This window comes from Anabrus simplex, chromosome 1 (genome assembly GCF_040414725.1).
Source record: "Anabrus simplex isolate iqAnaSimp1 chromosome 1, ASM4041472v1, whole genome shotgun sequence".
NCBI classification, from domain to species: domain Eukaryota; kingdom Metazoa; phylum Arthropoda; class Insecta; order Orthoptera; family Tettigoniidae; genus Anabrus; species Anabrus simplex.
This window is the reverse complement of record NC_090265.1, coordinates 349,622,932-349,636,372: the sequence shown is the minus strand read 5'-3', so window position 1 is coordinate 349,636,372 and position 13,441 is coordinate 349,622,932. Positions and strand designations below refer to the sequence as shown.

Here is a 13,441-nt window from a genome sequence, read left to right as displayed (position 1 = left end):
CCCAATGTCGGCAGCCTTGAAGATGGTTTTCCGTGCTTTCACTTTTTCACACCAGGCAAATACTGGGGCTGTACCTTTATTAAGGCCATTGCCGCTTATTTTCCACTCCTATACCTGTCCTATCCCACAGTCGTCATAAGACCTACCTGTGTCGGTGCGACGTAAAACAAATTGTAAAATAGTTCACCACCTTTTCTGTCAGCATTCTTATCTCATCTTTTACACAGTCTTTCATTTCTCAGCTCACGAATTAGCTCCCTGGTTTGTACAGTCTGACAGCCCTCTCTGACTATTTCCCCAGTTTTTCCATGTATTTTCAACTCATTGCTCCCGCTTGTCCAGGGCTCACTTCTACTACTCCTATTATTAGAAAAATTGCCAATACTGTTGCCACCATCATAGTTACCTCAGGCCCAGATTGTCGTAGGTGCACCTTCCCACTTGCCGTACACACACACTTCACTCGCCCGTGTCATCGACCTCTAGCCGCGATACTGCTCTACAGCAATATTCATTCTTCTCACTCAGCATTCACTATGCAATATAACCTCTCGCTTCGCTAGCTCGATTTTAACTGAAATTTTCAAAAATAACGAACATGACCAAGACCAACTACACTATTATCCAACAGAGTAGAGACAATACGCGGCACTTCCGGATTTAGCCTTGTTAAAACGGGAGACAAGTCGCAAGTGGCGCTCCTGGTGGCTTGACCTGAAAATTCGCGCTAAATTCAAATATCAGTGGAAATGTACACTGACTGACAGAGCAAATGCAACACCAAGAAGGAGTGCTCAGTACTTTATGCCAATTGCAGGGTAGACTGACGTCACTGAGGTATGCTCATTATGTGAAATGCGCCGCTGTGCTGCGCACGTAGCGAACGATAAATGGGACACGGCGTTGGCGAATGGCCCACTTCGTACCGTGATTTCTCAGCCGACAGTCATTGTAGAACGTGTTGTCGTGTGCCACAGGACACGTGTATAGCTAAGAATGCCAGGCCGCCGTCAACGGAGGCATTTCCAGCAGACAGACGACTTTACGAGGGGTATGGTGATCGGGCTGAGAAGGGCAGGTTGGTCGCTTCGTCAAATCACAGCCGATACCCATAGGGATGTGTCCACGGTGCAGCGCCTGTGGCGAAGATGGTTGGAGCAGGGACATGTGGCACGTGCGAGGGGTCCAGGCGCAGCCCGAGTGACGTCAGCACGCGAGGATCGGCGCATCCGCCGCCAAGCGGTGGCAGCCCCGCACGCCACGTCAACCGCCATTCTTCAGCATGTGAAAGACACCCTGGCTGTTCCAATATCGACCAGAACAATTTCCCGTCGATTGGTTGAAGGAGGCCTGCACTCCCGGCGTCCGCTCAGAAGACTACCATTGACTCCACAGCATAGACGTGCACGCCTGGCATGGTGCCGGGCTAGAGCGACTTGGATGAGGGAATGGCGGAACGTCGTGTTCTCCGATGAGTCACGCTTCTGTTCTGTCAGTGATAGTCACCGCAGACGAGTGTGGCGTCGGCGTGGAGAAAGGTCAAATCCGGCAGTAACTGTGGAGCGCCCTACCGCTAGACAACGCGGCATCATGGTTTGGGGCGCTATTGCGTATGATTCCACGTCACCTCTAGTGCGTATTCAAGGCACGTTAAATGCCCACCGCTACGTGCAGCATGTGCTGCGGCCGGTGGCACTCCCGTACCTTCAGGGGCTGCCCAATGCTCTGTTTCAGCAGGATAATGCCCGCCCACACACTGCTCGCATCTCCTAACAGGCTCTACGAGGTGTACAGATGCTTCCGTGGCCAGCGTACTCTCCGGATCTCTCACCAATCGAACACGTGTGGGATCTCATTGGAGGCCGTTTGCAAACTCTGCCCCAGCCTCGTACGGACGACCAACTGTGCAAATGGTTGACAGAGAATGGAGAACCATCCCTCAGGACACCATCCGCACTCTTATTGACTCTGTACCTCGACGTGTTTCTGCGTGCATCGCCGCTCGCGGTGGTCCTACATCCTACTGAGTCGATGCCGTGCGCATTGTGTAACCTGCATATCGGTTTGAAATAAACATCAATTATTCGTCCGTGCCGTCTCTGTTTTTTCCCCAACTTTCATCCCTTTCGAACCACTCCTTCTTGGTGTTGCATTTGCTCTGTCAGTCAGTGTATATACGGAAATGGATAAATAAATTACGTCTAGAAAGAAAGTGTTACTAAGATATTAACTTCAAAGTTTCTAAAGCAATTCTGGATAAATGAATGAAGAATTATTTAACAAGTTATTATTTAAAGACTGAAATTAGACATATAATCAAGATGTGAAGTGGACTGCTGTGAAAGGGTTTGATCCTTCATTTATGCATTACTTTTTAGTTTAGAATTCCTTCTTCAACGTTCACGGCTAGATTTTTCTTTTTTCTCATTTATAAACATTGTATCATCATATTAAAACACTTGTCAACAAAAATATCGGCACATTCCTTACACACATGATTCAATGAATTTATATTTAAGAGCTGGGCAATTTTCCTTTTAGCTTAAAGCCTACCAACAGAAAGAAAATCTATAAACTTAGCCTCGAAACATTCAAACTTCCCCTATAAGCAATACTTGCCCTAATGCCATTACATTAGGATAAAGCAAATTTGCATCTTCATATTGTTTCCACAAAATATGTACATTTCTTAAATATCCCATATATTCTTCACTACTTGACAACGCATTACGGCATTCCAAATGGGGTAACTTGGAACACAACCAGCCACACTCATATGCATATGTATTTTCCTGAATTAAATCAAACCCACAGATCACACCTACAACAACACATCGGTATTGAAGGTTAACTGCTGCACTATACAGTAAAATATGAGTATTATATTTTAAGCCAGTTAAAATATGTGTCGAGCAGGTCAGAAGATTATGAAGTACTATAAGAATCCCTTTGCCACTGGAAGAATATATATGCAAACACAATATTACTTACATTTGCTTGTCACGAGGGAAACGGAAGAAAGACCGCGCATTCTTCTCTACTTCATAGTTACTGCAGCCAAACACAGGACATACCTTTCTCCTCATGTTGAGAGGAGATATCAAGGAATGACACACGCTACTATTTAATTATATCAACTCACTGAAAACGCACAAATAACATCAAAAACTTCACACACAAATACGCGTGCTCTTAAGACAGAATCAGTAGTTCTCAGGTGAGTCCGCTAGAGAGAGCCCTAATAGGTGTCCCTTGATATCTCGCAGACTGTCGCGTATTGTCTCTACTGTATTTGCTATTATCAGACCGGAATGCACATATCGATACGTCACAAAATGGCCGCCGCATCGGGCCAAGCGTATCCGGTATGTGGGCCATGTATACATTCAGATTGATGTATCCTCAGAACGTGTCTAGTTGGTTGAGGTTATCTTGCTACTGAAAATCGTAAGTTAACTATCCACCTAATATGTTTGTGTGTTAAATCGTATTTCAGTCTCATTTTATTTGTTATCTAGTTATTCTTAAGGTGCTGGTGATGTTTTTCGTTGTAGTATTTAGAGATTATTAGTGCGGTATGTATGTAGTGTGTTGGTGCTTCTAAAAGTTTGCCCTGATGGAGTTCAGGGTAAGTATAATCGTATATCTGTATTTTAGAGTTTAGGTGCTGCATATTATTTACTGCTGCTGTTGCTGCTGCTGCTTCGGCGAGTCTGGTTCTTTTATTGGTTATCTAGTTATTATTGTTTTATTGGTGTACTTAGTTTTAGTATTTAGAGGATATTATTGCCGTATATTATTTGGTAGTGATTCACTGTGTTTGGTCTGGTCAAGTGTATAAATATATTAGATAAGTACTGTGGGTAGTAAATGTTCTGTGCCTGGTTGTCGATCGAGAGGGTAAAGCACTCTCTATCCCCGCTTTACATTAAAAGAGTTTTGTAGTTTTTACATAGACTGAAAAGGAATTTACATTTTAAAGAGATGGGTTACATATTAAAGGTTTCGTACCCTCCCCGAGAGTTAGACTGCTGAGCTAGCAAGAAATAAAGATGTTAAAAGGCCATTACCTTGTTGAAGAACTGCTGTCTGAAGAACGAGGCGCTTCCCGCCCGCTGCTACATATTCACACACTGAGTTAGATGTTATACGAGTGGCCCGGAGACAAGAAAATCAGCAGTTTTTATATCCTCGTGGAAAATTCGAGACCTTTCAGGAATGAGTAGACACACCCCCTCAATTTTTATTGGTTGACTAATTACAGAAATTGTTGATTGACTAAATTCAAAACAGGCTGAAAGAAAGGATTAATGTTGCCAACCCACAAACCACAGAACAAAATTTAGTAAAGACAAAACTTATGAATACAACATTTCTCCAAGAAGATTCATTCCTTTACACCAGAGTGCGTTATCATAGTTTTTGATAGAGACATCTGTTAGAGAATGTCCACACTTTTTGATCAATGAAAAACAAAAGCAAATCAAAAACACACAGTGACATCTTCTGATAAACAGGAGAGTTGATTCCGTTTTTAAAGTTCAGAGTTTCTTCTGTAGAGGAGTTTCAATTGGCGCAAGATTTGAACTTGTGTCGTAGAGGTGTACCGCCCGGTACAGATTAATTGATTAATTGATTGATTGATTGATTGATTGATTGATTGATTGATTGATTGATTGATTGATTGATTGATTGAATCTATGCGACTTTCAAAATAAGAAAGAACTGCCAACACAAAGAAAAACAATCACAAAAATGATCAAGAAAACTAGACATCGATAAACTACAGGCAAACCTAACGAAGGTAGAAAAAGCGTCACAGCTCATTGAAACAGGCCAAACGGATTCTGCTCTAGAAATTATCAACCACTACATTAGAAACGCCATGATACGCAAAACAGAACGGACGTCCAAAAATTTGGTTTGATCACGAGTGTTACGAAGAACGAAGGAAAACACTTCAACTACTGCGCCAAGTCAGACAACAAACGAACAAATCAAACCTTCAAATGCACACCCACCAAAGAAAACTCTACAAGCATCTGTTAGCTCTCATGATATCAGCATATATTGAAGACCACGCAAAGACGCAAGCTAAGGAATCTCTGAAAGACCTTTAGATAGCCTTGAAGAAAAATCAATCAAATGATATAACCATCGAATCTTGGGAAAACCACTTCACATCAATTCTCAACAAAGTTAAACAGAACTCGGGCTCTTAATTTCAGAGAACAGAACAGCACAACAATATCTGCAATAACTCTTACAGAAGTAAAAGGGACGGTATTTACCATGAAAAAGCGGAAGGCTGCAGGACCCGACGGGATTTATATTGAAAATCTACAAGACTCCTTAGAAATACTACGCCCCGTATGGACAAAGCTCTTCAATAGATGCTTTGCAACCAGCGTTATCCCAGATAGTTGGAGGCAATCACGTATGAAAATCCTCTATCAAGGAAAAGGAGAAACCGATGATGAAAACTCAGAGGAATAGCGTTAGAGAGCGACTCCTACAAGATTTATACAAAAATTCTCACCCGGAGACTTGAGAGGGATATTGAAGTCCACCTTCCCCAGGAGCAATTTGGATTCAGGAAAGATAGAGGGGCCCTGCACGCAATCACAAATCTACTAAATGATATGCATGAGGCACTAAGGCACAGGGGAGGAAAATTCCACGTGGTCTTCATTGGTTATATAAAAGCTTTCGACTTCCTAAACAGAGCCAAGTTAATAAAGAAGCTAGAACAAATGATTAGACAAAATAACCCTCTGGTCACTGCAATAAATAATTTGCTAGCATTCAGCTTCTTTGAAATCGAAGACGGTGTAATAACCTCGTCCCCCATCACACAGACAAGTGGGGTTCTCCAGGGTGATCCAATATCGCCACAACAGATCTAATAAAGATAAGACAGATCTCTCCAGTCGTGTTATATGCCTATGCTGACGACATGAAACTTGGCTCTAGAAACGGGGAAGTCCTCCAGGAAGCAATGGACAAGTTAAGGATCTGGCCTGACGAAAATTACCTACAGTTAAAGACAAAACTGTTCACATTACATTTCGAAAAGGGGGAAGAGTTGCGGCACAAGACAAAATCACGCTTTCAGGACAGGCCTTGAAAAGTGTTGGTAATTTCCGATACCTCGGCATCACTCTTCAGTCTAATGAAATCTCCTACAGAATACACGTCAGAGAATGTAATGCAAAGCCTTTTCAACCCGATTTTCTGTGACACTGTGAAATGTGAATGGTGGATTGGCTGGAGGGGAGGGCGATGAGTCTGTGCAGTTAATTGGGGTGGGTTGAATATTTATTCTACTAAAGTAATCGTTCAGTTCGTCAAGTGGAATGTCAGAAGTCATCTCTCTCTGTTGTTTTCCTATTCCCAGAGCTGTAAGTTGGTCCCATGCATGATTAGAATTTAAGTTGTTAGCTAAATTCTGGAAATATATACATTTCTTATTTCTGATTAACTGCTTTGTGCGATGTTTTAAGATGCGGCAAGATTCGAAGTCTGTGTCATCTAGGGTTTGTTTATAATATCGAAATAACGAGTCACGGTGGGCCATCATTCTCTCGGCTTCAACATCTAGCCATGGACAAGAAGGGCGAGAAACTTGTATTCGACGCGCGCGCTTGTGTGTGTGTGTATATCTTTGCCGCATTATTTGTATGAAATATCACTTCTTTATTGCTTATCGCATGTCCATTATTATAATAAGATTACCGTATTTATTCTAAACCAGAATATTACATCTTTACTCACACGGTTTATTCTTGCATTCATTTCACTTGTACTCGAAATATATGAAATGCTGCTGTTATGTTGGGAAGGGAGTAACAGTGGTAGCCGGGGGGGGGGGGGGTTGTCGACCAAGGAGTCCAGACACCCCAGGTGTTTTAACGATTCTACTTTTATTAAGCTTTTTATATATAACGTATATTAATATTAGCTTTCGGAGTCCGACTCATTGGCTGAATGATCAGTGTTGAGGCCTTCATTTCAGAGGGTCCAGGGTTCGATTCCCGGCCGGGACGGGGATTTTAATCACGCCTGATTAATTCTTCTGGCTCGGGGATTAGGTGGGCGTCGGGAATGACATCCGCCCGTAAAACAGGGCCATATACACATGTGCTGCACAGTTCGCTCCCGCGACCCCACAGATGTGGGAAAAGCCTGGTGGGGGGGGGGAGGGGTTGGAAGAAGAAGAATAACAGTAAGAAGAAGAAGATTACTATTAGCTTCCGGAATCCGCACGAATCCACCACATTTACTTGGATCCAAGGACACTAATTTCCTTTTTAGGTATTCTACACCACCTAAACTCTGGAAGTTTGGACACCTATCAAAATAAAATTCTGGATGAATCCCCCCCCCAAACTGAAATCCTGTTTGCGCTACTGTATCACTTTACAATTTGTGCAAAGATATAATAATAATAATAATAATAATAATAATAATAATAATAATAATAATAATAATAATAATAATAATAATAATAATAATAATAATAATAATAATAATAATAATCGTATGGCCTCAACTACCGTAGGCAGACATTTCAATTTGACGCCATCTGGCTGTCTGCTCGTTAATTTCGACGTTCCGTTTTACTCTAGGCCCACTACATGGCAGACCGTGTAAACCGAAACTCTCTTGGGCGACTCTGGCTGAGATTAAATGAATTTTGTCGGGTATACACCAAATGTGCCACCAGAGATATTTTACATGCCGACATCGTACGACATGGAGTGTCGAATGGAGTTTTTTCCGCCCTTCAAAAATCCGACTACCTCTGCCGGGTTTGAACCCGCTATCTTGGGATCCGGAGGCCACACTGTACCACTGATCCACAGAAGCAGCTTGGCAAAGAGATACAAGACTCTAAATGAATACAGAAAAGAATAATGTATTTCGTTTCTATTGGTCAGTGTATACTGATTTTATGCTCGTTTGTGCTCTCTTTCGTTAGTAATAACATAATTGAGAATGGTCCCATCAGATAACATGGCCGCAAACTTCTTAGTTGACGGTAATTTTACGTTTACGTTATGGTACGTTTGCATTGAGATTTGGTCACACAATCGGGCTCACATATGATGATGAAGTACTATACTCAATCTTCAAGTACTTCTCAATCAGAGAACATTGCGAACTGCATTGGTGTCCTACTTTATCGGAATTGTGTGCGAGTGTCGAAGTAGTACAAATATATGAAAGTATTGTGTCTGGGTGAAATAACGAGCCCATATCAACTTCAAGAACAGAACAGAACAGATGACGAAGTAGGGGAAGAAGAAGGGAGCATTGGTTCATAAATTTTGCCGCGGGGAGCAGCAGCAGCAGCAAACTTTATTTTGAATGAGAACATTTCTATGTTTTATGTGATCAATGTAAATATCCGAAATGGATATTCATGTCTGCTTGTTGATTTATGTATGAAGTACATCAGAATGACACTCAGGTTTTCTGCCACTGGTACAGAGTGCACTTTAACGGATTGATGGTAGAAATCTTTTAGTCTCAAATAGGGATTTACTGTTTTTTAAGGTGGAAAATGTCGGAAGTTCGCAAGAGGCACACTGACACTGTCGATGAATCGGACAAAGCTCGTGAAACGGAAAGTGATCAGGTAATAGCATTTGTGTTTTAAGATAAATAACCGCTATTTTCGTTCTTGATACCTTTTTATTATAGACCATATGAAGGGAAGTTATCGTTTAATTTCCTTTGGTATATTGGGTAAACAGGGTTGCGATCGAATTCTACAAATGTCAGGACATGGACTTGTACGGTACCAACTTTGTCATTTAATGTAATTAAGGAATGGTCGTGTTTATTTTGTAGCGATCCACCTCTTACATTATTACTGCTGTCGCTGAGTGTTCCTGACTGGATTTTCACTTCAATCTTCGCGGTCTTTTATCTTATCCTCCTAGTAGTCCGAATACACTTGTTTCATGTATGAGGAATGGTACGCGAACCTTTTATTGATACAAAGTTCGGATTCATCACTAGGGTGCTCAGGTATCAAGAAAAGGTTCGTGTACTATAAATAGGCCTTCATTTTAATTCTACCTCATTCTAACCTCAACGATGTTAGGCTCTTGATCTAAGGAGTCTGATTTATCCACTTTTATTTTCCAATGCTGGAATCCAAATTTACTTGCATATTTTATAGTTCTGTTACTTGTATGAAATATTATATTTTAACTTGCAGGAACACAAAGCAGCAGTAGCCTATACCAGTCTGACCTATGTAGGCTACGTGATTGATAGCCCACGTGTAATAAAAATGTTACAGTAGTCCTAGGAAGGGAGAGTTTCATTTGGTGTGAGCCAGTCCTTTATATTTTTGTACCTTGCGCACCATTTATCAACTTGAGCTTGAGGCGTCCCTGTTAGAACTTCTGTTTTCTTGGTCGTATTGGTTGATGGCCATACAGAGGATGGGCTTAAGATGTCAACACCTTCATCTCATTTTTCTACACTATCTCTCATTGAATGTGAGGAGGTGCATTCACAGAAAGGCAATATAGCTTCTCCAAAGATGTAAGCCACAGACATCCTGTGATGATGTAACAGATCTCATTGAGTGCTATGTCAAACAGTTTTCGAGGGTTAGAATCGTTCCAAACTGGGGATGCGAACTCAGATGTCGTATAACACAGCGTTACAACTGAGGTCCTCATTGTTACTCCCCATATTGATCCTGTCAGCTTTCGAACGACATTGTTTGTGGTTGCCACTTTCTGCTTGGTGTTGAGCATTGTTTCTTGTAGGTGAGAACACGATTCAGAATGACTTGTAGATATTTTTGGAGTTTTGCAGTATTCTAGGCATGTTTCTTCCCATGTAATCTGAAGAGTTCTAGCAACTTGCCAATTCCTTAGGTGAAAAAGACAGGTCTGGATATTGTTGGGATTTGGTTCCAGCTGATTTTTCCTGTAGTAGGTCCTGAGCTCTTTCAAGCCACCAATCAGCTTCTATTAAACTATTTGAAAGCAGTTGGCTTGGGCAGTCAGCTGCATAGATGCAACTGACTCAGAGATGATCACACAATTGCTAAGCTTCAAGGAGATAATCTCTATATTCAGCAGTATAGTGAGCATTAATGACTTGAATTTCTGGTTTCACAAAGGTGGCACACTTCCGTTCTCTGAATGTAGCCTTTCCACAGCTAGCTTCATGCCAGGAACCTTTAGGTGCCTCTGTTGTTCATTTCTATGCGTATCTTGAATACACAAAACAATACAATTCTTTTTGTGACATAGTTTACTTAGTAACTGTTCTTTGGAAGATAAAATAATAATAATCGTATGGCCTCAGCTACCGTGTGCAGACATTTCAATTTGACGCCATCTGGCTGTCTGCTCGTCAATTTCGACGTTCCGTTTTACTCTAGGTCCCCACTAGATGGCAGACCGAGTAAACCGAAACTCTCTTGGGCGTCTATGGCTGAGATTTAATTAATTTTGTCGGGTAAACACCAAATGTGTCACCAGAGATCTTTTACATGCCGACATCGTACGACATGGAGTGTCGAATGGACTTCTTTCCGCCCTTCAAAAATCCGACTACCTCTGCCGGGTTTGAACCCGCTATCTTGGGATCCGGAGGCCGACACTCTACCGCTGATCCACAGAGGAAGATGATGTACATTTAGTCTTTATTGGAATGACTGTTAAGGCTGGATCTGAAAAGAGCCGTTTGTTAAATTAAATGGTGATGCTTCTGGTGTGAGAGAATCAGCCGTTTAGGAAGAGTCCTAGTCCGTTGCCCAGAGGATGTCCGAATGTAAAGTAATTCAAAAACACATCCTATGGGTAGGCTTTTCTTGAGTCTCCCAATTTAGAGATTATGTATTATTAAAGCTTTTTTGGACCTGAGTACTACCAAGGGGTTGTCAATCCCTTAAAGCAGTAGTTGGTAATGTATGACAGGTATAAAATTTCCAGAACTTTGAATGGTGAAAGATCACCAAAACTGCTTAGGAGGACCTAACTTCCTTAGTGTTTCAACGTTATGAGATAAGCAGATGTTATGGTTTAGCATGAGATTCAGTAGTTAGGCTTATGTAGAAGGCCAAGCGTAGTCTGCAGTGCAATTAATAATGATGACGTTTATGACGACCTTGCCGGTTCTTGTTTACTGGGTTTATGTGGGCGATAGATCTTTCAACGCTAATGTTTATAGGGGAAGAAGTTGGATGATTGGGGATTGTTACAGTACAGGATACTGTTTAGATTTGGTGGACTGCTAAGCTGTGGAGCATTAAGGTAGAAGTTCTTAAGTATGAGGCAAGATAGAGTGTAGTTTGAAAGCTTGGAACCAAGAATAGCACATGGGATGGTTTCAGTTTCTGGGAGAGGCCTTGTGTTCAGATTCATTGGCAGTTTGAGTAGGGTTAGCTTTGGAGGTGAAGCCCTTCTGAGTTGGTGGTAATAGTACAAGCATAATGAATAGAATACCTAGAGCGATCACTGCTCTCTCAACATTGTTGTTGGTGACCCTGCCAGAGTGTGGCGAGTTTCTCTATACAGCCAAAAGAAAATAATCTATTTGCGAAGTGGATGAGCGTTAAGACCTGGAAAAATAGGCAATTGTCAGCCAAAGCATAATTTGTGACCAGCATTTTTTTTCAGATTTAACTAACTTATATAAAGGCGAACTGTTTTGTTGTGAACGTAAAAATAATGAACTTCCTTGTGTAAAGTGGAAATTAAAATCAGGAGTGGCGCCTCATATTTTTCCATATTTACCGTAATACCTATTCAGTGAGGTAATATTGCACAAGGCACCCAGTAGGAAAAGGAATGAAGTCAGTATTATGACGACAAGGAACAAGAATCACTATATGAGTGAAGCAGTGATGGCAACAGTTAGTGGTAAGGTTCAAGGTCAGCCTAGTTGTAGTCATATTCATGGCCAGTCTAGTTCTCTTACCAATGCCCAAAAGCCAATGCAGCAGGTCGTTCGGGATTTCTGGTGACGAGTTTGAAGGGCGATGGCAGCGCTGTTATAAAATTGAGGACGTCAAAACGGGGTGTGATGATTCACGTCAGTATTAAGAATGTGTGCTTGTGCACGTAAAGTTTCGTGACATTAGCTGCAACAATGCCGAAGCGGATTGACCCCTACTGGTATGGCTACATAAGTCCTTTGTGGTGCTATATATAGTTATTCTGCAATCCAAGCAATGCGCAAGAAGCGTGAATTTATGATATCAAAGAACAGGATTAGTGCTGTATTGAATAAAAAAGGCAAAGATCGGCTGGGCTTAGTTCCAGAGGGGAAAACACAGGCAAATCCACGACCAGCCACCAGCCGTACGCCAGAAGTGATGAGGAGAGTGAAGGTGGTAACCCTGCCCCCAAAGGACTATCGCATGTAAGTTAGGGATGTCTGTCTCTCAACAGTTCAATCAATCACTACTGATCTGAATTTAGGGCAGTCGCCCAGGTGACAGATTCCCTATCTGTTGTTTTCCTAGCCTTTTCTTAAATGATCGCAAAGAAATTGGAAAATTATTGAACATCTCCCTTGGTAAGTGAAACTCACAACCTGACCTTTGTTCACAATCTTGTAACTTATTTATTACTCTGTACAGAATAACATCATCTGCAAACAGCCTTATCTCTGATTCCACTTCTTTACACATATCATTGATATATATAAGAAAACATAAAGGTCCAATAATACTGCCTTGAGGAATTCCCCTCTTAATTATTACAGGGTCAGATAAAGCTTCGCCTACTCTAATTTTCTGAGTTCTATTTTTTTAGAAATATAGCCACCCATTCAGTCACTCTTTTTTCTAGTCCAATAGCACTCATTTTTGCCAGTAGTCTTCCATGATCTACCCTATCAAATGCCTTAGATAGGTCAATCGCAATACAGTCCATTTGGCCTCCTGAATCCAGGATATCTGCTATATCTTGCTGAAATCCTACAAGCTCAGCTTCAGTGGAATAACGTTTTCTGAACCCAAACTGCCTTCTGTCAAACCAATGATTAATTTCCTAAACATGTCTAATATAATCAGAAAGAATGCTTTTCCAGAGCTTACATGCGACGCATGTCAAACTGACTGGCCTGTAATTTTCAGCTTTATGTCTATCACACTTTCCTTTATACACAGGGGCAACTCTCCATTCATTTGGTATACCTCCTTCAACCAAACAATAATCAAATAAGTATTTCAGATATGGTACTATATCCCAACCCATTGCCTTTAGTATATCCTCAGAAATCTTATCAATTCCAGCTGCTTTTCTATTTTTCAACTTTTGTATCGTACTGTAAATGTCATTGTTATCATAGGTAAATTTTAATACTTCTTTAGTATTACTCACCTCCCCTATCTGGACATTATCCTTGTAACCAACAATCTTTACATACTGCTGACTGAATACTTCTGCCTTTTGAAGGT

General features: G+C 41.3%; 1 protein-coding gene across 1 annotated transcript in view; it reads left to right on the top strand.

Moving 5' to 3' along the window:
- Positions 1–8,462: 8,462 nt before the first annotated feature.
- Cds (CDP-diacylglycerol synthase) overlaps positions 8,463–13,441 on the top strand; it is a 222,750-nt gene continuing 217,771 nt past the window's right edge. Inside the window, exon 1 of the mRNA XM_067142681.2 lies at positions 8,463–8,641. Coding sequence (XP_066998782.2) covers positions 8,567–8,641 — 75 coding nt within the window. The 5' untranslated portion in view covers positions 8,463–8,566. The remainder of the gene's footprint in view (positions 8,642–13,441) is intronic.